We start from the raw sequence: 25,124 nt of genomic DNA, 5'->3' as shown, positions 1-25,124 counted from the left end.
CAAAAATACATCACCAAATGGAATCACAGAATCATGGAATCACGGGAAGAGGACCTTCAAGTTCATCCTATTGACACCTTCCACTATCCCAGGGTGCTCCAGCCTGGCCTTGGCCATTCCAAGGGCAGCCACAGCTTCTCTGGGAATTCCAGCCCAGCTCCTCCCAGCTAGGAATTCCCTCTCAGTATCCATCCATCCCTGTCCTCTGGGGCAATTCCAATCCACTGCCCAAATCCAAACACACCGACCTGCACCGAGCTCTCTCCCGAGTTTAAGACCCCCCAAAAGGAAAAATAAGGAAAGAGCAAAGTGAGGAACTGTTAATATTACAGAGTGCAAAAATTAAACACAGGGGGCTCTCGATTCCTGACCTCCCACCACAAATGGATCTGCAGGGAGATCCTGCAGCAAGAGCAGGACATAAACCAGAATAAATCAATGTAAACGGAGCTCCTCCGAAAAAGAAAACACAGGAAATACGCAGGATGAGGCTGATTACTCGAGAGCAGCTACCACAGGGACCCAATTTCCATCCTTCCTGAAAATAAACCTGGAGCTGCGTGTACACGGATCTGACTCGGAGGTTGGAGTATAGAAAGCTCTAAAATATTGACTGGAGAGGTCTGGAGTTGTGAGACACACAGTGATATAACTGAGAAAGAATTTGTGCTGTGCCATCATTGTCATGGCCTGAAAAACGGGGGAGAGTGGTGGGAAGAGCCTGGGAAAAAGAGAGAGGTTTCAAACCATTGCTGAGACCCCCCAAAATTAACTGATATACACTATAATTATTGTACAATATTACAATATTAATATAAATTACGATACAATAGTAATATAGATTACTGATTATAAAAAACACTAATAGTAATTATAAAAATTATCATGATAATAAAGTAATAAGAACAGTAACAAGAAAACTAAAATACATTTGGACCCCCTGGGCAGTGTTAATTTACCCCTTGATGGTCACAAACAAAAGGTGGCCAAAGCACAGCTCATCCCATGGTAAAACCTGGATCAAGGATCACTAAAGCCAGACTCAGATTTACTGAACAGAAGCTTTTCCCTCTCCTCTTGAGTGGAAGCAAGACGAAAAAAAAACCCCAAATATCCTAAACTCACATATTTTTCAGAGAAGACTCATTTAGGGCAAGTGTTTTTATTCCCTGCTGCTACTCCTGAAAACTGGGAATCCAGGATTGCTCCGGGAGGGCTCTGGGCTGGCAGCACCTCTGCTGCTCCACAGCGGGGACAGGAGCCCCGGGAATGTGGCCCCAGGGATGGATGACAATCCCAGGGATGGACGACAATCCCAGGGATGGCTGGGAATTCCAGGAATAAATGACAATCCCAGGGATGGCTCCTAATTCCAGGGATGGCTGAGAATCCCAGGGATGGACGACAATCCCAAGGATACGTGACAATCCCAGGGATATGTGACAATCCCAGGAATATGTGACAACCCCAGGGCCATGTGACAATCCCAGGAATATGTGACAATCCCAGGGATAAATGACAATCCCAGGGATAAATGACATCCCAGGGCCATGTGACAATCCCAGGGATGGCTGACAATCCCAGGGATATGTGACAATCCCAAGAATAAATGACAATCCCAGGGATATGTGACAATCCCAGGAATGGATGAAAATCCCAAGGATAAGTGACAGTCCCAGGGATAAGTGACAATCCCAGGGATATGTGACAATCCCAGGAATATGTGACAATCCCAGGGATAAATGACAATCCCAGGGATAAATGACAACCCCAGGGCCATGTGACAATCCCAGGGATAAGTGACAATCCCAGGGATATGTGACAATCCCAGAGACATGTGACAATCCCAGGGATGGCTGACAATCCCAGGGATATCCGACAATCCCAGGGATAAATGACAATCCCAGGGATATGTGACAATCCCAGGGATGGATGACAGTCCCAGGGATATGTGACAATCCCAGGAATATGTGACAATCCCAGGGCCATGTGACAATCCCAAGGATATCTGACAATCCCAGGGCCATGTGACAATCCCAGGGCCATGTGACAATCCCAGGGATGGATGACAATCCCAGGGATACGTGACAACCCCAGGAATATGTGACAATCCCAGGGATGGATGACAACCCCAGGGCCATGTGACAATCCCAAGGATATCTGACAATCCCAGGGCCATGTGACAATCCCAGGAATATGTGACAATCCCAGGAATATGTGACAATCCCAGGGATAAATGACAATCCCAGGGATACGTGACAATCCCAGGGATAAATGACAATCCCAGGGATATGTGACAATCCCAGGGATATGTGACAACCCCAGGGATAAATGACAATTCCAGGGATATGTGACAACCCCAGGGCCATGTGACAATCCCAGGGCCATGTGACAATCCCAGGGCCGTGTGACAATCCCAAGCTGGCCCCGGGCTCAGGGCAGGTGGCTGCTCCAGCTGGTCCCACGCTGGAGGCAGCAGAGGAGCAGCTCCAGCACTGACCCCTGCATCCCCCAGGAATGGGGATTTTGGAAGTCCCAGGGACACAGTGTCCTGTGTGATGGGAAAAGGGAACAAGGCTCTGGCTGTCCCTGGAGCCCTGGGAATGCCCCAGGTCAGGTCTTGGAGTAAACTGGGATAGGGGGAGCTGCTCCTCCCATGGGATTGAAGATTCCTTCCAACCCAAACCATTCATTCCCTGATTATTATCACTGTGCCTCATCACCTAAATCGGGTACCCAATTCTTTATTTTGGTGTTTCCCTGATTTTTTATTTGCAGGGATTATGAAAGAAACTGAGAAGTTCCAACTAAAAACAAAAACCAAACCCAAAACCAACCAACCAACAACAACAACAACAAAAATTAAAAAAAAAATCACTAAAAAATACCCACCAAAAAAAAAAAAAAAACCCACAAAAAAACCCAAAACCAAAACAACCCCCCCAAAAAACTCCCCAAAAAACAAAAAAAGAGAATAGAGAATAGAGAATAGAGAATAGAGGAGATAGAGAATAGAGGAGAAGAGAGAATAGGAGAAGAGAGAGAAGAGAGAAGAAGAGAGAGAAGAGGAAGAGAGAGAGAGAGAGAAGAGAAGAGAAGAGAGAAGAGGAGAGAAGAGGAGAAGAGGAGAGAGAAGAGAGAGAGAGAAGATGAGACGAGAGAGAAGAAGAGAAGAGCCGTCGATAAGAGGGAGAAGAAGAGAGAAGATGAGAAGAGAGAAGGAGAGAGAAGAGAGAAGAGAGAGAGAGAAAGGAAAGGAAAGGAAAGGAAAGGAAAAGGAAAGGAAAGGAAAGGAAAGGAAAAAGGAAAGGAAAGGAAAGGAAAAGGAAAGGAAAGAAAAGGAAAGGAAAGGAAAGGAAAGGAAAGGAAAGGAAAAGGAAAGGAAAGGAAAGGAAAGGAAAAGGAAAGGAAAGGAAAGGAAAGGAAAGGAAAGGAAAGGAAAAGGAAAGGAAAGGAAAGGAAAGGAAAGGAAAAGGAAAGGAAAGGAAAGGAAAGGAAAGGAAAGGAAAGGAAAGGAAAGGAAAGGAAAGGAAAGGAAAGGAAAGGAAAGGAAAGGAAAGGAAAGGAAAGGAAAGGAAAGGAAAGGAAAGGGAGGAACACTGGAGGTTTGGTATCAGCCTTCAAGTGGTGAGAATTCCCTCCAAGACACGGGAAAGGCTCACAGCAAAATTCCCCCCCAGAGCTGCTGGGCAGGATTCGGCTCCTGCAGGATTTGTCCCTTACCATGAACTAACAACAGCGCTGTAAAACATTCAATCATGGAATTCCAGCAGGATTTGGGCTGGAAAGGACATCAGGGATTATCCCATCCCACGGGCAGGGACACCTCCCCCTGTCCCAGGCTGCTCCAACCTGGAATTGGACATTTCCAGGGATCCAGGGACAGCCACAGAAATCCGGGAATTCCAGCCCAGCCAGGAATTCCCAATTCCCAACACCCCAATATCCCAGCCAGCCCTGCTCAGCTTCACTTTGAAGCTGAAAATAAAATTCCTCTGTAACAATGGCAAAGAGAACTATGTAATTTTTAAAAAAAAAAAATACAATTATTAAATACATCTCCAGCCTCCCACGGACAGGAGTTTTCCAGGCACGTTCAGATCTAATATTTGCCAGGAAAATGAACTCATCCAGGGAGTTTTCTGTGACCTGGACAAGCAGGGAATGAGCAGAGGGTATTCCTGCCCCTTGGAATAAAATCCCACCCAAACTGAGCAGGGCTCAGGGGCTGGCACAGAAAAATCAGAGAGGTGAAACCTTCCCAAATTCCTGGATTTCCTCAGTGAAGCAATACCAGCACAGAGATTTTCCCTCCCTAACCTTAGGACATTTTTGGAAAAACAGTGCCCCACATATCCCAAAAGCAGCCCTTGTCTGGGAGCTGGGTTTGGACACAAAGCCCAGGGCTTTAGAGAGGGCAGAGGGACAGAAAAGAGCCCTGGCATCCCCCAAAAAAAGCCAAGGGCAGCCAGAGCCAGGCAGTCTGAGGCTGGAAAAGCTCCTTTGTCTCCCTGAGCTGTTTTCAGCTCCATGGCAGGGTGTTTTGGGAACCTTTTCTTGTCCCCATGGAATGAAATCCATCCCACTGGTGGGAGCTGCTCCCAGGTTCAGGGCACTAGAACCCAAATCAGCTCTGTTTCAGCTCCCAAAAGGGCTGAGAGGCAGCCAGGGTGTCCCTGGGATGTCCCTCTGTCCCTCTGGAGCACAGGGAAGGCTCCAAGGACAGATGAGGAATAAAGCTAATTATTGGGGAATTTTTGTCCCAAAGCGGCTGAAGCCCAGCAAACTCTGCCCCAGAGTGCAGGGACTCTTTGGACTCAGGTGTCCCAACCTGTTCCCTGCCCAGAGATGCCATCCAGGGGCTCCAGCTGATATTCCAGCGGAATTCTTGAGATAATTGTTGGGATTATTCCGCCTGCCGTGCCGAAAAGGTGAAGGGCAATTAAATCAATTAACTTCCCAAGCTCCACTTCCCTGATGAGCACCTTCCACAGGGCACAAAAAGCAGCGCTCAGGGAAGTGTCCCTGCAGCAGCTCCACTTCTACAAACAGACCAAAGCCTCCATAAATAGATACAACCCCAAATAATGCCTTCTTTCCCCCGGAATTTATCTTATTTTTATTTTTTATCTTATTTTTCCCTTAACCATTTGTGTCTCATCTCTCCCCAAAAACTGCTCCCAAAAGCGAGGCTGTGGTGCCAATTCCCTGCTGAACAGCTGAGCCTGCACAATAATGCCAAACCCTAGGATTTATTACCATTTATTAGGATTTATTACCATTTATTAGGATTTATTCCAGTGCAGAGGCAAGAAAGAGCTCTCAGTAGGGAGCATTCTGCCCTGATAAGCCTAAATTTGGGGGTGATGGCGTGGAAGTTTGAGGAATTGAAAAGCTAAAATTGATTTCATGTGTTTTGCTGTGTTTTAGGCTACACTGAAATTAAAAAAAAAAAATAAATAAAAAAAAATTCGCAGGGATTATTTTTGTAAGGACATCCATTCAATTGGATTAATTATCCTCATCTGTCAGTATTCCAAAGAGTGCCAGAATAAAAGCATTAAACAATCAATTGTTAATTGTGTATGCTTAGATTTATGCATCTATTCCTTGCCTCACTCTAGGGCTGGCAAAGCCCCACTTTAAAGCCCAGAAAAGCCCCAAAAAGCATCAAACAAACAGGAAAGCAGAGCCTGGAAACATCCTGGATTTCAGGCTTCCTAAGCTTTTTCCAATCCATTCCCTAAATTAATGCCCAGAAAGATGATTATTGCTGCTTTGCAGTTGTCATGTGTCATTAGTGCTCCCTCCTTCAAAGAAATTGCCGGAGATTTCTCCTCCAGAACCAAGCAGGGCCAAGATATTCCCTTTTTGTGGGAATTTCCATCTCTTGGGAATGCTGGGCAGGAAAAAAAACACCCTGTTCCAAAGCACCCAGAGCAAACACAAAGCTGGGTTTATCCCTTTGGGATCCAGGCTCCTGCTGTAAGTTGTGCTGGGTGCTCCAGCTCAACCACCAGCCAAAAAAAAAACCCATTTTTTTTATTTTCCACAGGCCAGGAGTCTTAATATAGAGAAATAAAGACAAGCAGCGTGATTCACGCTCAACATCTGGGGGCCAGAGGCACTCTGCCTTACACTGGGCTGTGTTTAAGTTGGTTTTCCACAAAAAAAAAAAAAAAAAAGGGAATGACAGCCAGAGTTTTATCCAGCAGGAATGGTGCACACAGAGCAGCTCTGCCTGGCTGAGATGTCCCCCTGCTAAAGTTGTTCCCAGCTCCCAGCCCACTGGGAAAACCCACAGCCTGAGGCTTGGCTATAAATGGGAAAAATATCCTGGATTTTCAGATGGAAGATGCAAATCCCTTGGGAGAGGGGTTTTGGGTAAGGGATGGAGGGACAGGACAGACAGGACACAGGGAATGGCTTCCCACTGCCAGAGGGCAGGGCTGGGTGAGAGATTGGGATATTGGGATATTGGGAAGGAATTCCTGGCTGGGCTGGAATTCCCAGAGAATTCCCTGGATCCCTGGAAGTGTCCAAAAGCAAGTGACAGCAACGTGGGATAATGGGAGGTGTCCCCAGGGAGTAGCACTGGAAAATCCTCACATCCCTTCCCACCCAAACCATTCCAGGATTCCCCATCCCTTCCTGAGCAGCAAATTCCTGCCAGGAGCTCTGGGGGCTCCTTCCCATCCAGGGAAGCTCCAGGAACACTCCAGGCTCCTCTGAGATGGATTATTCCATAACTAACCCCGGCACTGAACGACTGCAACGACTAAAACTTAATCGAGTCACCCAGGAAATGACTGGAAAATGATCCTTGTTTTTATCCCTAAGCTACTTAAGGGCCAGGCAAGCAAACCTGTGGAATATTGAACACAGACAAGAAGGGATAATATTGTCTGCAAGGAAAAAAGAAAAAAAAAACAAACCCCAAAACAAACAAAAACCGAACAAAACTGGACTGATTTCTGCAAAGGAGGATTAAGTTATGGAGAAGAAGCTCTCCTGGCTCAGGCCACAGCAAAGGAGGAGGCTACAAAATAAAAGGCTGAAGATGGAATCACAAGGAAAAGAGGAGAAGGAGAAGGAGAAGGAGAAGGAGAAGGAGAAGGAGAAGGAGAAGGAGAAGGAGAAGGAGAAGGAGAAGGAGAAGGAGAAGGAGAAGGAGAAGGAGAAGGAGAAGGAGAAGGAGAAGGAGAAGAGAAGGAGAAGGAGGAGAAGGAGAAGGAGAAGGAGAAGGAGAAGGAGAAGAGAAGGAGAAGGAGAAGGAGAAGGAGAAGGAGAAGGAGAAGGAGAAGGAGAAGGAGAAGGAGAAGGAGAAGGAGAAGGAGAAGGAGAAGGAGAAGGAGAAGGAGAAGGAGAAGGAGAAGGAGAAGGAGAAGGAGAAGGAGAAGGAGGAAACAACCCCTGGAAGGGAGGTGGCCAAGGGAAGGGAATACACAAAATAAAGGAGCATTTTCAGGAGCCACACTGGGCTCACCAACCACCCTGGTCCTAAATACACTGAGACTGGATGAGTTCAACTCCTCCATCTTCAGATTCAGGTGTGAGTAGAGCATAAAAGAATAAAAATTAAAAAAAAAAAATCCATAAACTGCAGGGATGGAGGAAATGAAGAGATGAGAGAAATTATTCCAGCATCAGGAAGGATTTCACAAACTGCCACACATCAGGCTCCAAATGGGAAAAAAAAAAGGGAAAGAAAATATCCTTTCCCAAAGACCAAAGGAACAGAATGAAAAGAGGGTGTCTAAAAGCAATAAATCTGAGAAATTCAACACACAGGAGGAGATGACAGCAAATCCATTCCAACCCAAACCTTCAAATAAACTGCTCAAGTTGTGCTGCAAGTGATGAACAACGTCAGCCTCAAATAACACGGCACAGGTCCTCTCACTCCCAGGTTATTCACCGCTTGGGAACAGCTGAATTCCCTTTTTTCTCCTGGTTTGTACAGCTCTAGAAAATCCTCAGCAGCAGTTATGGGGAGAATAAATTCCTTTCTCCAGGGATTTTTTTTCTCTGGACTGCACTGAGGAAGGGTTGGCACCTCCCACGGTGACAGCAAAGGTTGCTCCAAGCTCCATCTTTCCCAGGGTCACAAAATCCAAAATTAAAACTCTTCATTTTGGCCTTTGCTGTGTTCAGCAGGAACTTTTTTTTTTTCACCCTGCAGCCCTCTGGCACACAAAGGCTGGCAAACAGCACCCCACAAGGAGATAAAAACGAGGATCATCTTCCAGTGATTTCCTGGTGACTCAATTAAGTTTTAGTTGCTGCAGTAATTCATCCCTAATTCCCAAAGAACTCCCTGGATCAAGGAAATCTGGTTTCACCCCTTATCCTGCATCACCTCCTAAAATGACACATTCCAGAACTCTCCTCTAAATACCAGCATTTCAGAGAAAAGCATCTCCATTTACCATGGATCCACCCTCCACGGATCTCAACACCTCTGCTGGAATCCCACCTCTAACATTCCTACGGAAAGGCAAAAATATCATTTTTCTCAGAGAGCTGGAAGTCATTCCTGAAATGAGACATTTCCAGAGCCAAAAAAACCTCTTTGGTTGGGTGAGAAACGTGACTGGGGGCAGCAGAATTTCTGACCATCCCACGTGGATCTGTCAAAGCACCAAATCCTACACAATTCCAGCATTTTTTAGCATTCCAGGGCTGTACCTGCTCTTGCTTTCTTTCCACCTGGGATTTTCTGCTCCAAACCATCCAATTTCAGCCTGCTCCCTGTTTTTTTTCGTTTGGAAAATTGCTGATCCATTAGCTGCCAATTAGCAGCAATTCTCCTGCTGGAAGCAGTGTCTCCATCCCACTCCACTCTCCCAACTCATTTCCTAGCAAGAAATGGGATCCATGAGCAAAGCTCTGCTTTTGCCATTATTCCATCCATCTTAGGCACAAATCCTGGGATAATGGAGTTTATTCAGTCTCACTGCAGGTTTCTCCTGGCTTCCTCATTCAGAAGTTATCAGCAGTGACTCGATGTTTAGGAGGGATTTTTGAGGATTGGATGGCTGGGATTTGATGGCCTGGGGTAGGTTGGAATGCTGGTTTATGGAAAAAAAAAATAAAATACGAAGGAGAAATTGTTTTAAAGCAATTTTACCTTCTCATCTGAAGGTAAAAAAATATCAATCTGTGGCATTTCATCAACCACCACCAACCAAAGCCAAGGCACTGCCTTGATTATATTAAATTTTAAAACCTATTAAACTGTTCCTGATGTATCCCACGCTGAGGTGGGGCATCATCCCAGCCCTGCACACTGAAGAGCGCTTATGGTGATTTTTCAGGCTGGTTTTAGAAAAAAAAAAATAATAAAACAGTCTGAAAAAACCAGAGGGTTGTTTTTTGGGTTGTTTTTTTTTTTTTTTGGTTTTTTTTTTTTTTTTTTGGTTTTGTTTTTGTTTTTGTTTTTGTTTTTTGTTTTGTTTTGTTTTGTTTTGTTTTGTTTTTGTTGGTTTTTGTTTTTTTTTTGGTTTTTTGGGTTGTTTTTTGGTTTTTTTTTTTTTTTTTTTTCCAGAAAAAAACCCCACACAACATAAAAACTTCAATCTGTTTTCCAGATGATTTAACTATTAAGGGAAAGGCCAGTAAAAAAAACCTGCCTAGAACTTCAATTGGGTGTGACCAAGTGAAATGGTTGTTCATGTAACATAAACCCCTGCACAACGTGGTGCTGCCACAACCCAGGGACTGGGGGGAAAAAGATGTTGTCTATTAAAATGAAAAAAAAAATAATAATAAAAAAGAAAGTTTTATATGAGCTGAGGAGTTGAGCACTGAACAGGGGGAAGGAAGGGAAGAACCCAGGGTAAAGCACTACCTAAAAAAGTCTGTTCAGGAAGGTTTGTACAGCTGTTTTTTTATTTGGAGTAAAATGAAGCTTTTTTTTAATTATTATTTTGGGAATTGAGAGACTGCCTTAACACCTGGATAAGTGATGTTCCCCAGAGATCCAAATGTGACATAAAAGAAGGAAAAAATGGCCTAAGAGGTGCCCAAGATTGGCACAAACACCAGGAAACAACGAGAAGGCAGCACTGGGCTGTCCTGGCAGGAACACTGCTCAGAGATCCCAGCTGCTGGGAAAAGCTGCTCCAGGCAAAAACCAGGAGATGGAGAGTGGAGAAATAATCCTAATAAATAACCCTAAGGTGATAAAAACGTGGTAGAAGGCATCACTTGGCTCATCACACCCTCAGCTGCTGGCCAAGGGAACTGTGGCAGGGATGGAAAAGGGAAATGTTCCCTCCTTAGAGGAATCCCAGAATCCCAGACTGGTTTGGGTTGGAAGGACCTTAAAGCCCATCCCATTCCATCCCTGCCATGGCAGGGACACCTTCCCCTGTCCCAGGCTGAGGGCTTCTTTTAAACCTGATAACCTTTTAAACATCAAGGAATTACTGGAATCAGGAAGCCAGGAGAAACCTCCAGTGAGACTGAATAAACTCCATTATCCCAGGATTTGTGCCTGAGATGGATGGAATAATGGCAAAAGCAGAGCTTTGCTCATGGATCCCATTTCTTGCTAGGAAATGAGTTGGGAGAGTGGAGTGGGATGGAGACACTGCTTCCAGCAGCAACAACATGGCCTGGGACACTTCCAGGGATCCAGGGGCAGCCACAGCAAAGCTGGGAATTCCAGCCCAGGCAGGAATTCCTCCCAAAATCTCACCTAAAGCTACCCTTGCCATTGGCATCACTTCCCACAGCCCCTCCTGAGCATCTCAGCACAGCGCTGCAGCCAGGATTTGCTCCAGGGGTGGCTGTGGGACAGCAAATCCAGCCTTTGGGGTTTTTATTTTCCCCATCTTTCCCATTTGGATGGATTTCCATCCCAGACACAGCACAGAGATCAACTCCTCCAAGTCAGGGTTGATTGTGGGACAGCAAACCCAACCTTTGGGGTTTTTTTCTCCTCCATCTGTCCCAATTTGATGGGTTTCCATCCCACATTATCCAACTGCTGCTCAGACACAGCACACAGATCCCTCCTCCACCCCAAACCAGGGGTGGCTGTGGGACAGCAAACCCAACCTTTGGGGTTTTTTATTTTCCCCATCTTTCCCATTTGGATGGATTTCCACCCAAAACACAGTGCACAGATCCCTCCTCCTCCAAAACAGGGCTGATTGTGGGACAGCAAACCCAACCTTTGGGGTTTTTTTCTCCTCCATCTTTCCCATTTGGATGGATTTCCACCCCAAACACAGCACACAGATCCCTCCTCCTCCAAGTCAGGGTTGACTGTGGGACAGCAAACCCAACCTTTGGGGTTTTTATTTTCCCCATCTTTCCCATTTGGATGGATTTCCACCCCAAAAACAGCACAGAGATCCGTCCTCCTCCAAGCCAGGGTTGATTGTGGGACAGCAAACCCAACCTTTGGGGTTTTTATTTTCTCCATCTTTCCCATTTGGATGGATTTCCACCCCAGACACAGCACACAGATCCCTCCTCCTCCAAACCAGGGCTGATTGTGGGACAGCAAACCCAACCTTTGGGGTTTTTTTCTTCTCCATCTGTCCTAATTTCATGGGTTTCCATCCCACATTATCCAACTGCTGCTCAGACACAGCACAGAGATCCCTCCTCCTCCAAGTCAGGGTTGATTGTGGGACAGCAAACCCAACCTTTGGGGTTTATATTTTCCCCATCTTTGCCATTTGGATGGATTTCCACCCCAAACACAGCACACAGATCAACTCCTCCTCCAAACCAGGGTTGATTGTGGGACAGCAAACCCAACCTTTGGGGTTTTTTTCTCCTCCATCTTTCCCATTTGGATGGATTTCCACCCCAGACACAGCACACAGATCCCTCCTCCTCCACCCCAAGCACACAAACACCACAGTTCAGCCTCCCACTAATGCAAAAAAATGTTAAACCCTGCTCCCTAATGAGGTGGATTTGCTCCTGGCATGTGGAGATTTCTCCAGCCACATTCCCTCCCACGAAGTTCCAAAGGCCTCCCAGAGAAGCTGGAGCAGACAGAGAGGGCTGAGCTCCCACAGCTGGGCTGGAAATGTCCTGGAATGTCCAAGGAGCCAGGGATGGGACAAGGACAGCACCACAAACACCCCCCTGGCCAAGGAGCAACCTCCCCACCCTTGGCTGGGCACAATCCTTGCAGGAAGGAGCCGCACAGACATCTCCAAGGATGGAGCCTGGCCAGAAAAATCCATAAATCTGCTCTTTTAATCACTGTCTGAAGCCTTTATCACTGTTATTATTATTATTCTTGTTATCGTGGCGCGCCGAGCAAGAGCTGCTGCTTCCAGCTCCTGGGAGGAAAGGGAAAGTTTGGACCCAAAATTTGCTGCTGGAGGGAGAGAATGAGCAGAAAAAGGGAAAAAAAAAAAATCTCTGCTGATTGAAAAGAGAGGGGGAAAACAGCCAGAATTTGGGCACTTGGAGGAACAAAAGGGAGTGATTCCTGAGCAGCTGAGGGTCAGGGTGTGGAGCTCCCAGAGGAACAGCAGCTGTGCCCATGGATGTGGCCAAGGTCAGGGGGATAAGAGCAGCCCCATCCCAGCCCCTGATCCATGTTTTGGCTGCTCACAGCGAAGGTCTCCCTGATTTTCCCTGCTATCTCCGTGGAAAAAAGGCCCTGCTGCAGGAAATCTTGCTTAAAAAGAGTTAGAAGCATGGTTCAAAAGAGTTAAATCCTGGTTGGGGCAGACCCTGAGCTGTCACAACAGGAGCATCTTCCCAAAGCCGCCGTTTCTGAGGTGGACTAAACCCAAATCCAGGGATTTGGAATTTTCCCAGTGCTAAAGGAAGAGGTGCTTTTCTCCTCCCACGTCTTCTCCGTGAATTATTTTGGCGCAGCAGCAGCAGCAGCAGCAGCTGGGAGGTGGCACCCAAATAAACCTCCAGGTAGAACTTCAAATATTGCAACAGGAATTCCTCCTGGTGATGTTTCACCGCATTTGGGCAGTTATTGATGTGCTCTCTGGGCTGTCTCAATACCAGAAACACGAGGAATGCTCTGCTCCACGCGGGTTCTTGCACCTCAGGTATCCCCAAGCACTTCCTCCAGAGCACCTAGAACGATTTTAACAATTCCAACAATTCCCTGAACGCCTCCACAAGTGCGCCGTGGCTGCTTTCACTCCGCTTGCTACACAGAAAAGGGATAATTCACCTTTAACAAAGATCCGCCATCAGACACAAAATAAACACCAGTAAAAACCAAACAAACAATAGCTCGGAGCTTTCCAAATAAAATTCCTTTTCCCTTTCAGTTGTGCAACCTTTTGGCCCTCAGCCAAGCAGAGAATTCGCTGCCAGGGAAGAATTTCATGCTTAATCAATTTTTTGCCTGGTTTGTGGGTTCCTTCTCTGCCCCGCGAAGGATATTTAGGATCTGCCATACCCAAGGGGGCAGGAGAAAACCGAGAGCTGGTTTTCCTGCCGTTTGGGAATTCTGCAGCATCCCCCTCGCTGCTAAAAAAAAAATCCTGAGCAGGAATCCTGGTGCTCAGCAGGGAAGGTCTCAGCTCATGGGAACTCTTGCATAATTTCTTTGATGTTCCAATCGAAGCACTTGGATGTGACAGAATCGTTCCCTAGCGTGGAGAAAGCCCACCTGCCTTCTGCTCACAACAGGCTGGATTTCCAGGAATATGCCCAGGTTTATTTCTGGAAAACACCTCTTGCTCCCACCCCAAGTGATGGGAGAGCTGGGAATGATGCCAAAAGCTCCTGCAGACCCAGAGGGAGCAAGAGATGCCTCAGCCAGGAGGAAAAGTCACCAGTGGTACCCCTGACCCTGTAAAGCTCTGCGTGGGCTGAGCTGAGAGGTCATTTCCCTCTAATCCATACCAAGGCTGAGACTCAGCTTCCTAAAATTCCTCTTCCCCTACTCCTCTGCCATTTGTTCTGGGTCAGCTGAGTCTCTCCCTTCTCCTGAGTGTGGTGAGCACAGGCACAAGGAAAACATCCCTGCTATCCCAGGTACCACAGGGAGAACCCTTAAAGGAGTTTAAAATCAAAATTGAAAAAGCAAAGCGTTTGTGCACTTCATTTGTCTGCTCAGGCACAGAACCACGGAATACTGGATGGGTTTGGATGGGAAGGGACCTTACCAAGGCCATGCCAGCCCTGCCATGGGCAGGGACACCTTCCCCCATCCCTCTCCCTCCTCACCTTCTCCTCCACAGCACCTCCAGAGGCTCCTGAAAAATTCATGGAGCAAAAAAACGCCCGTCAGGCAACTCGAGTTCTTGTCTCGTTTAGCTACAAAAGCACACTGTGCGTTTGCCACGCTCAGATCCTCATTTAGCTGATCAAGAGAACAGGAGCGTGCAGCTGAAGCCGTGACACGGAGCAGAGCTGAGCTCTCAGACACAATTCCCCGCCAGCAGATCGCTGGGAAGCTCTGACAACTCCCAGACTATTTCAGGAAGCTGCAGTTTTTAGCCAACAGCTCGCAGCCATCCACCCCCAGCTACCTGTAAGCAGCTGGGATTAAATTAATTACCCAACATTTCCTGCCTCAATCCGTGGAGTTTTAATAATGATCCCAGCATTAAATAGACTCTGGTTACCTGGGGAGAGTTGTGGCCACCAGGCAACACCTGCCACCAACGCCATGAAAGATCACTCCTGAGCCAAAGAGTTTTGTAGGGATGGCAAAAAAAAAAACCCAAAAGTGTGACACACTCAAAAGTGTGACACACTCAAAAGTGCGACTGCAGTGTTCAGTCTGTTTTCCATCAGCTTCCCAGGAAAACTCCTCGTGTCATCACTCATCTTGATGCCACCCAGCATCACACCCCAACCATGTAAGGAGGGGGAATAAGAAATGTAATTATTATTTGTAATAATAATAATAATAATTATTTGTAATAAATGTAATTCATTATTAATTAATTATTCCCAGGTTTAGGCTTCTTCTGCCTGAGAGAAGAGGCAAATTCAACGTTCACCCAATATCCCTGGGAGAGTGCACAGCCACACAGAGGCTCCCCCACACACACTCGACATCAAAGCTCCTGTTTGAGCAGGCTTTTAGTTAAATATTTGTGATAGTTAATTTATTTGATCATCTGCACTTGCGAGGCTCAGAGCTGGGCAAGAGAGGCCTTTGAAGCACTCCCAAACACAGTAAATTATTGGGACCCTTTGTCAGAAAAGTGCTGTACAAACTCAGCCAAGCCTTTTCCATCCCTGCCCAGGCCCTGGTGCCACCCCCCCTGCTCCAAACCTGCCCCAGGTGGATCTGGGGATATTCATCTGACATTTATTTATCTGTCCTCTGGAAAGCAGGACAAGGGGAATCACAGGGGGACGTGCCAGGATGTGGGATGGATGAACAACCGGGATTGCTGGATTGAACAATTTGCTTCTTCATTGTAATTACTGGCTTCTGAAAGACTCCAGCAACTTTGCCAATTTGTACAACCCTCTATTCTCTGCTTTTGGCCTCCACTGTGCAGTCATTTTGCAGACAAACAAGGAACAGATGTACAATCTAGAGCTGCCCCAAGTCCTTTTATAGTAAAGGATTTCTGGCCGAACAATATATATTAAAAAGAAAATGAGGGAAAAAAAAAAAAAAAGAATTTTTGTATTTTTTTAAGGTATCTCTCACAACACCCAAACACACTCTGAAAAATCTAAACTTTCTTCATGTGGTTCTGGAAGGCTCAAGAATATTCTGTGCTGAGCTGGAGCCGGCCAACACCCACCTGGGGAGCTGCCCAAAACTTTGGGGACACCAAGGGCAGCCCTGGGGGCTCCTGCTGCCATCACCAACCCCTTCTGCCCCTGCACCACCAGGACACGACCTCTGAAAGGGCTGGAGGCCGGAGCTACAGAATTCCAGAGCGCTTTTGGTTGGAAGGGCCATTAAGGATTATCCAGTGCCATGGGCTGGGACACCTTCAATCGTCCCAGGCTGCTCCAGCCTGGCCTGGGACACTGCCAGGGATCCAGAGACAGCCACAGCAAATCTGGGAAATCCATTCCAGGGCCCCCTCACTCTTCCAGCCAGGAATTCCTTCCCAACATCCCAATACTCTACCCCTGAAGCCGTTCCCAGTGTCCCTCCACGGTTAACGCCGCTCTGCGACGAGGGAAGTCACCAGCTCAGGGAGTTTTCCTGTGGATCTTCCTGCCACGGGATCCCTCCCTGGGGCCCAGCTCTGGCAGTGCTGTCCCAAGAGCAGGACTGTGATGGCTCCGGCTTCTTTTCCTGCCAAGGTCGGGATTAACAGCACGAGAGATGAAGTTCGTGTTCGGACTCAGACGTTTATTAATTTTTCTCCATATTGTACTCTCACAAGCTGAGTTCTGCAGAACCTTTAGTTAACAAGGTGCAAAATGGAGCGCCTCTCTATCTCTACAAGACCTTCTCAAGGACAATCAATCCAACTGTGAAATTATTTTTCCTTTAAACCCAATAACTAACCCCTTGAAGTCCGCAATGCGGACTTGATTAACCAATTAGAGAAAACCACCCAAACCCATGAAGAAGGACTTTGACCACACCCCAAATCCTCCCCCTTGCCATATATATATCACTATACACTAAAACCTGGATGTCGAAGCTCCCAGGGCTGAGGTGTCCCCAGCTCTCCCCTCCCCAAGGCCGGGAAGCGCCGGGCACGGCTCCAGCTCCTGATCCAGGACACACAGCCAGAGCTCTCCAGAGCTGCAGGGCCCAGTCCTGGAGGTCCAGCACGGCCCAGCTCTCATGTGAGGAGCATTCATTTCCAGGACAATGCCCCTGTTGTGGTGCTTTATGAATATCCTGCCCAAATGTATGTTTAAGGCTGCGCAGTCCCTGCAGACAAACACTTGTTTTGTTAAAGAGATCCCGGGCTAAATTGAAAACCAACACACGCTCGAGTTGTGCAATATGTTACTCAGAGCACAGCATATACAAGTTATACATCAGCCAAGGCTTTCTGCAGGGAGACACCCCTGAAAGGCGTTGTTTTGGGAAGAGGCAAAGCCTGGGTTTGATTGAACACCAGATTAATGCTCGTGTTTTTCCAGCAGATCCATACAGAATTCTGGGTGTCTGGCTTGTTGGAACTACGGAGCAGATCAAGGTCAGAGCTGTGAGTGAAAACAGGGGTGCACATCACAGACCTTTCAGCACCCACAGAGCACAGAATCAGGGAAAATCCTGAGCTGGAAGGGACCTACAGGATCATTAAACCAGCTCCTGTGGACAGACACCCCAAAATGCCACCCTGGGCACCCCTGGGTGCAAACACTCCTGGAGCTCCCAGTGCCCAGCACCTCTGGAGGAAGAACCTTCCCTGAAATCCTGAACTGGAGCAGAACTGACTGGGAACATTTCTCAGCAACAACGTGGGCAAGGGCACAACCCTCGTGTGAGCACAGGAATGATGGAAACCTGCTCAGCCCTCCAGACCTGAAACCAGGAGGTGGTCAACGGGAAATTCCCACTTTTTAAGCACCAGCAGCTCCAAGTGCTGTTACCTGAGCAGCCTGAGCCCTCTGGCCCCAGGGATGCTGCACTGCTGGAGGCTCAGGGGTGGAGATTTTCCCTAACTCAAACATAAATCGAATGGAACAAGCCGGTGTCACTTATTTCCCATACCAAATTCCCAAACGGACTCTCCCAAACAAAGAAAACGATAATTCAGCTGAGTTTGTCTAAAAAATGTGGCTGCACACTGCTCACCACAGAAGTCCTCTGGCAGCTGGATCACCAGCACTGCCTGCAACCAACTGCTCTGCTGCTTTTAAAGTCTAATCTCCTGCTCACCAAAGAAAAAAAATCCCATTTACACCTCCCAGCAGAGAGAAAAAACCCTCCAGAGCCACAGCTCTGTCCTCACACCTTCCCAGGACACGGAATGGGAGCAGGAAAACCAACCCCTCCTCGTGCCTGGCTTCCTGCACGGGGGAAAGTGTTTTGATCCTGATCAGAAAGTGCTTAATTCAAACCCAAGAGGCAGGCCAGATGCTTCAAAACAAACTGGTGCTGAAGTGCTGCTGCATTAGCATGCTTTGCATAATTCATGCGCTCGTGCTGGGGAGAGCTCTCCAGCTGGAGGTCACGGTGCCAGAGCTCCAACACGGATTCCTGCGGGCACAGCCGGGTGCCAGCCTGCCCTGCCAGGCCCAGGCCAGCCCAGCAGAGCTGCCTGTGCATCACAGAATCCCAGAAATCTGGGTTAGGCCCAGAGACACCACCCCTGGATCCCTGGAAGTGTCCCAGGCCAGGCTGAAGGAGCAGCCTGGGATAGTGGGAGGTGGCCCTGGCCAGTCCCATCCCATGGGATGAGCTTTAAAGTCCCTTCCAAGCCAGGCCATCCTGGGATTCTGTCACCTCCTGCCCTTTCAGAGGTTTTATCCTGCTGGTGCAGAAGGGGCTGGTGATGGCAGCAGGAGCCCCCAGGGCTGCCCTCGGTGTCTCCGAGGTGAGGTGGGATATTGGGATGGAATTCCTGGCTGAGAGGGTGGGGAGGTTCTGGCACAGGGTGCCCAGAGCAGCTGCGGCTGTCCCAATCCCTGGAAGTGTCCAAGGCCAGGCTGGATGGAGCTCGGAGCAGCCTGGGATGGTTTTGGTGCAGAATGGCACCAAACTCTCCTGCTGGACCTCACCGACCCGTGCAGCAGAACCTGCAGCAAAACCCAGGGGGTTTTACATTCCCCGTGCCCTAAATCCACAGTGGGCACCAGTGCTAGCCCTCCCAGCCGGGCACAGCAGTGCTGGTGGCCCTGGAGCACAGACCTGCCCCAGGGACCCTTGGCAGCCACGTCCCCAAAGGCAGCGTCACAAACCACGGCTGGCTCAGCAAAGGAAAGCAAAAGCAAAACTGCAACAGATCCCGGGGGTTTTCCACCTCCCAAGGAACACTGGGCTGTATTCATTCCCCCTTCCCAGCCACAGCAACAGCCTGGAAAACGAACAGAAAGCTCCCAACTCAACCTGTGTTCGGGGGGAAAAGGCAGAGGTGGTACAAAGTTTGCCTCTCAGTAACCTCCCAGCGAGCAAAATAAAACCAGAAAGTGAAGGTCAACGGTTGGTTTCATTTTAGGATGGCTGCTGAGTGAGAAATGGGGAGGAAAACAAACCCAGCTACTCCTGCAGGGTCATTCACCCCGACAGTCCCCAGACCAAGGGGACAGATTTAAACCACTTCTTCTGACAGACTGGGGAGAAAAAAAATCATTTGTGCAGCAGGTGCTGGACTCAAACTGAAAGCAGGACCTTGTTAAAGCAGGGGTGGAGCTGATCCCACATGGATCAGCCCAATCCCTTCTGCAGCTGGAAGGAGCACCCAAAATTCCAGCAGGGAATTTCCACTCCCCTCCTCCAAAGCAGCCACACGAACACAGGACAGGGTCATTCCCATGCACACCTTCACATGGACGTTTTATTCCAGAAGGGGATGGAGCTGTTAAAAAAGTTGCTTGAATGATTCACAACCTTCGCCCAACAATCCAAAAATAGAGTAAAAACACCAGTGTATTTCTGAAGGCACAAGAGGAAGTCAAACGTTTTGCTTTGGGTTTGGTATCTGCCGAGTTCTGCCGTTCAGGGGGAGAAGTTTCTGTGCACTTTAATACCTCCTCATGCAGCAGGAGAAGCTAAAGTGATTTTAAAATGAAAGACTGCAGGCAGCCACCCGTGGCTTCACCAATCAAAAACTACTCCAGAGCTACTGATTTATTTAAAATCGCCTTGTAAACTCTGAATTTCACCTTGATTCTTTCTTTAGCATCACCCCTGACATGGAGGAGTACACAAGAGACCATTTCACACAAAATAAAAACAATGAAATCCCTTTTACCTTGCACACGAGGTTAAGGAAGTCGATAGAGAGGTTTGATAAAGCTTCAGTGCTCTGAGGAAAGAGGATGGGGCAGGTAAAAGGTAAAGGCAGAGGTTTTGCTTGACCTGTTGTTCACCTTAAAGAGAATGTGATGTGTAATTTAGAGGGTTCATCCCCTCCACCATCATCCAAATTATTGGCATGGAAAAATGGCACACTGAAAAATGCATCTACATCAGCCCAGCCGTTTCTGAAGTCTTCCAGGTTTCCAGGAGCTGAGATTAACTTCAGCAGGGTAAATACCCACCACAGGACCCTCGTATTCCAGACAGTCAAAGGAAAAAAAAAAAAATCAGTTTTACAAAAACGTGATGTCTGGGTGGAAAAACTTACAAATGCCATCACCTGACTGACAAAACAGCCGGGCAGAAGTGTCACCACTCAGCACTGCTGGACATTGAACCCTTCTGAAATACATATATATATATATTTAACTCTGTGATTTATTAGGCTGTTTCTTCAAGCCAAAGTGTCACTGTCCCAATCACTTCAACGAGACCTTGAGGAAAAACTCCGGTGGCAGGAGCCTGTCAGAGCTGAGGCCTGAACAAGGAAACGCCACAGGTCTTTTGGAGATCTGGATTTTAGAGCTCTCATCCTCCTGATGATTCCCAAACCCACTTTAGTGCCTCTCACCTCCCAATATCACTCCCACCTGTAGCAGGTATTTCAGCATCTCAACTCGAATCCATCCCAAGGGAATTCTGTCAAACTCAGGGATCACAACAAGGAACCCAGTGCCCCAACAAAGCAGGGAGGCTGATCCTATCCCAGATATCTCCTGCAGCCCTGTCGTGCTCCGTAATGATTTGCAGACCCTAAACCATATATATATATATTATAAAACAATGGCTAATATATCTGATGGACAATGAGGAAGGGGAACAGCTGGGAAACATTAAGAGTTTTCACACTGAGCTTCCAAATTCTTCTGCAGGAGACACTCAAACTGCCTTCCTTCCCTGGGATGGAAAACGAGGCTCGGACAAAATCCAGTGGGAAGAAGGGAATTCCAGCAGAAGGAAGATGTTCCTGTGGGCAAAGCAGGGACAGGTGGGGTGGCAGGAACTGGGGATGACAGGAACACCTCCCTTCACCCTCTGAACACCTCCCTTCCATCCCACAGAGGAGCCCTTTGTACGCCCCAACCCCGCTCGGAGGGGTAAGAGGATATTTCCTGTCAGCCTCACCGCAGATTTGTAATCCAGCAGTCAAATTATGTCAATCACAGCTCATTAGGCAGCGATTTCCCCTGCCAAGCCCGGCCTGGCTGCTTCCTCCAAACCACGTGGCATCTGCAAACGTGCAGCCCCGTCCCGGGTTCAGGGAGACCACCCTGCTGCCGGGGCTGGAAATTTGGGATTCGCTCCCACGGCTCCCAGCTCCGGTGCCACCGTGTCTGGGGATGCTTCTGGCACCCTCGCTTTGCTCAGCTGTGGTTTTCCTCTGAGCAAACCAGGCGTGCTCCCCAGAACTCAGGATTTATGCCCACGTGTCCAGAGGGTAAAGGCGAGGAAATATGTGACACAGCTGAGGAGAGGAGAGCACTGGGGAAGTTCCCAGGGGGATGTGGCAGTGCCAGAGCCGAGACCCAGCACAGCCAAACGGGGAACTTGGTGGGCAAAACAACTCCACTGCTTCCCTGGACTTCACATTCCTGTGTAATCCTGAGAGGAAGGGAATTATTTCACAGGAAAAGGGGAGAATTCACATCGGTTTGAGAGGATGGAAGTAACAACGCTCGGCTCACAGGCTGAAACTTGGATCTCTCTTGGACTGTCCTCCACGTTTTCTTCCTTCAAGTTCGTCCCATCAAATGCACCTTCTTGGAACATGCACACAGAGCCCAGTCCTCACCAGCACAGACTCAACACGCAAACCACAGCAGTGCCCAAACCAGCCCCAGGACACACAGATCCACAGGGAAAACCCTGGAGGCCAAGAGCAGTGACACAGCCAGTGGCTCACGACATCCTTGGGAACGCCAATGGCACAAGGAGCACAGACCTGAGAACTTCACCCAAAAAAACGTGACCTGGAGCAGCGCCCATCGTCTCCTGCAATTTATGCACCTCAAGGAGGATCAGGAGGTGAGCAGGGAGTGTTCCAGGTGGCTGCTCCAGGTGGACAAACCACCTCACCAGAGCCCTTTCTCAAGGCAGAATCCTCTGACAACCCAGCAAACACAAGCTGGGACACATCCATCACCTCCAGGCACATGATGTCCTCGCTGAAGGGACCCCAGAGATCCTGGAGCAGCTCAGGACAGCACGTTTGAAGTGGAAAAAACAAACCAGCTGGTGTCATGGTGAAATCACGGCCAACCTGTGCTCTGCTCGTGGTTTGGAGGGCCAAGGCTCCCTGCTCTGCACAAGGGAAAAAACAAAACTTCAAAGCACACAGGAGGGACATCTCCCACACAGAAATGGGCACAGCCCTCCCAGCGTGGGGACTGGAGACCTGCACACAGCAACTCGACGTGTTCATCAACGTCCAAATCAGCCTTGGGAATTTCATCAGAGATATGAAAATTGGTATTGTCAGCACAGCCCTGCGGGACCTCACCAGGGCTCTGAGTGTGCCAGCAACGCTTGTGCCAGGCTAATTTCTTAAGACAGCACATAAAGAAGGTGAGATTTAGTCTTACAACCTTCAGCATCTCCTTCTTCATGCTCCCATCTCCTGACTAATCCTCTCTCTCCCCACAGGAAATATTCCTCATGGTTTTTCCCCTGATCATTTCTTGTTAATCCCTGCACTTCTCCAGCCTACCCCATTCTGGGGTTTGACCAGTGGCACAGTCATCTCTCCCTCAGAACCACAGAATAAAAAAAAAAATAATCACAGCCCAGCAGTTTAGTCTTTCATAAACTGCTCAGACATTCCCTGGAAGCTGCAGCAACACCAGCCATCCCCTAGAACAGCCTGAAGGTGATTTTTGGTGGTGTTTGAGCCCCATCTTGCAGCTTCTCCCAGCGGGAGAAGGAATCAAAGGGGGAAACCATCCCATTCTGCATTTGTACAGAGTGTCCACCTGCATGGCCGGGCTCTCCCTCCAGCAAAGCTGCAGCACTCATCCTCCCAGCCTTTACTGCAGTCCATCTTCTCAGAGCAGGGGCCGTGCACTCCTTCCAGGCAGGCACCTCAGGGAACGACATTCTGGCCGCTGTTATCTCCCAGATTCACGTTACAGGTTTCTAACGCTGCCCCAAACGCCGTCTCTGCCTTTTACCGCTGCCATCCATCAGCCCGAGCCCGAAGGCACGGCTCTCCTCCCGCACAGCGCGCAGGCAGACGGAGCCCTCCTGGCAGCCACGGATGAATCCACACTCGGTTTGAGCCATGTGCTGCTGTGGGAGCATCTCCCATCTCCGACACGACCCTGGTTTTCCCCGACAAGAGCATCGCCACACCAAAGCTTGCCTTTTTTTTTTTTTTTTTTTTTTTTTTTTTTTTTTTTTTTTCTGTCCACTGTGCCTAACAATCGTAACATCTCACTCGCCATTTGGCTCGTCAGTGGGGGTTCCTGCCTGAATAGGCTTATTCTTTTCTTAGACACGATAATCTAATTGGGTCTAACCAGAAATAATCCCCGGCGCACAGCAGCCCGTGAACCCTGGCCCAGCTCTGGGATGCGGGACGGGAATTACGCCGGCAGCTCCTGCCTTCCCACGGCATCCCCGAGCGCAGGGCACGGCTCGCTCCGCTCCCCCAGCTCCTGTTCCACCCGCGGCTCCCGGTCCAAAAGGCACGGCAGGGAGAGGGATGGGGCGCGACCACCACCAAAGGCAGCGGGAGCTTCGCCCGGGGAAAGCCCAGCCCTTCCCTGCCGAGCTGCTGGCACACACCGGCACGGCCGTGCTGCCCGGGGGACAGCCCCGCACACAGCCGGGGGCACACCGCGCTGTCCCGGGGGGAGAAGGGCCGGGCTGGCTCCTGGGCGAGGGGACAGGGCCGGGGTGGCCGCGGGGACACAGCCCGGGGTGTCCCGGGGGGCACAGGAGCGGGGTGTCCCGGGGGGAGCAGGAGCGGGGTGTCCTCGAGAAACCAGCACCGGGATGTCCCGGAGGAACAGAACCGGGCTGTCCCGGAGGAACAGCACCGGGATGTCCCCGAGAAACCAGAACCGAGATGTCCCCGAGAAACCAGCACCGGGATGTCCCGGAGAAACCAGCACCGGGGTGTCCCGGAGAAACCAGCACCGGGGTGTCCCGGAGAAACCAGCACCGCGGTGTCCCGGAGAAACCAGCACCGGGGTGTCCCCGAGAAACCAGAACCGGGCTGTCCCGGAGGAGCAGCACCGTGTGTCCCGGAGGAGCAGCACCGTGTGTCCCGGAGAAACCAGCACCGTGTGTCCCGGAGGAGCAGCACCGTGTGTCCCGGAGGAACAGCACCGTGTGTCCCGGAGGAGCAGCACCGTGTGTCCCGGAGGAACCAGCACCGTGTGTCCCGGAGGAGCAGCACCGTGTGTCCCGGAGGAACCAGCACCGTGTGTCCCGGAGGAACAGTACCGGGCTGTCCCGGAGAAACAGCACCGTGTGTCCCGGAGCAGCAGCACCGTGTGTCCCGGAGGAACCAGCACCGTGTGTCCCGGAGGAGCAGCACCGTGTCCCGGCCGCAGCCGCTGCCCGCGGACCGCCGCCGGGAGCAGCCCGGCCCGGGGCTCGGCGGCGCTCCCTCCGGGGGCCGCGGAGACAAAGAAGCGGCGGCCCCGTCCCGCGGCGGCCCCGCCCGGCCGAGCCCACCTGTGCCCGGCTCCCCGAGCCAACTTCGCGGCGCTCGCCCCTTCCCCGGGCCGCGCTGCTCCGCGGCGGCCCCTCCGCGCCGCCCTCAGACAATGGCTCTCACCAGCACCGCGGCGAAGCGCTCCTCCAGCTCGCCGGGCTCGGGCATGGGCAGCTTCAGGGGGACGCCGTGCGCCCTCAGCTCGGTCTGCTGCGAGTCCACGCTGCCCGCGTTGCCCATGGCGGCCGCTCGGCGCCGGGCGGGCTCCGGGCTCCGGGCTCCGGGCTCGCCCTCGCTACCACCGCGGCCGCTCCGCCGCGCCGCCGCCCGTCATGGCTCGCCGCCCTCCTCCCCCCGGGGCGGGCTCGCTCCGGCTCCGGCCCCGGCCGCGGCTCCCCCGCATGCCGCCCGCACAAAGCCCCGCTCCGCCCCCCGGCCCGCGGCGCCATGGGACTCGTAGTCCCGCCGGCCGCCGGGGGAGGGAAGGGCCGGAGAAGGGTGGAAAAGAAGTGGAAAAAATGGGGGAAAAGGGGGTGGGGGAGAGGC

At 50.0% G+C, this 25,124-nt stretch overlaps 1 protein-coding gene across 3 annotated transcripts in view; it reads right to left on the bottom strand.

Moving 5' to 3' along the window:
• The window catches only part of FMNL2 (formin like 2), a 129,908-nt gene extending 105,080 nt beyond the window's left edge, over positions 1-24,828 (bottom strand). For all 3 annotated transcript variants that reach the window (XM_066323205.1, XM_066323204.1, XM_066323206.1), the window contains exon 1: positions 24,702-24,828. In XM_066323205.1, the coding sequence (XP_066179302.1) occupies positions 24,702-24,818 (117 nt within the window). In that variant the 5' untranslated portion in view covers positions 24,819-24,828. The remainder of the gene's footprint in view (positions 1-24,701) is intronic.
• Positions 24,829-25,124: the final 296 nt, after the last annotated feature.

The sequence above is a fragment of the Sylvia atricapilla genome, chromosome 7 (genome assembly GCF_009819655.1).
Source record: "Sylvia atricapilla isolate bSylAtr1 chromosome 7, bSylAtr1.pri, whole genome shotgun sequence".
NCBI classification, from domain to species: domain Eukaryota; kingdom Metazoa; phylum Chordata; class Aves; order Passeriformes; family Sylviidae; genus Sylvia; species Sylvia atricapilla.
The sequence above is the reverse complement of the archived record's forward strand: the minus strand, read 5'-3'. Positions and strand labels throughout refer to the sequence as shown.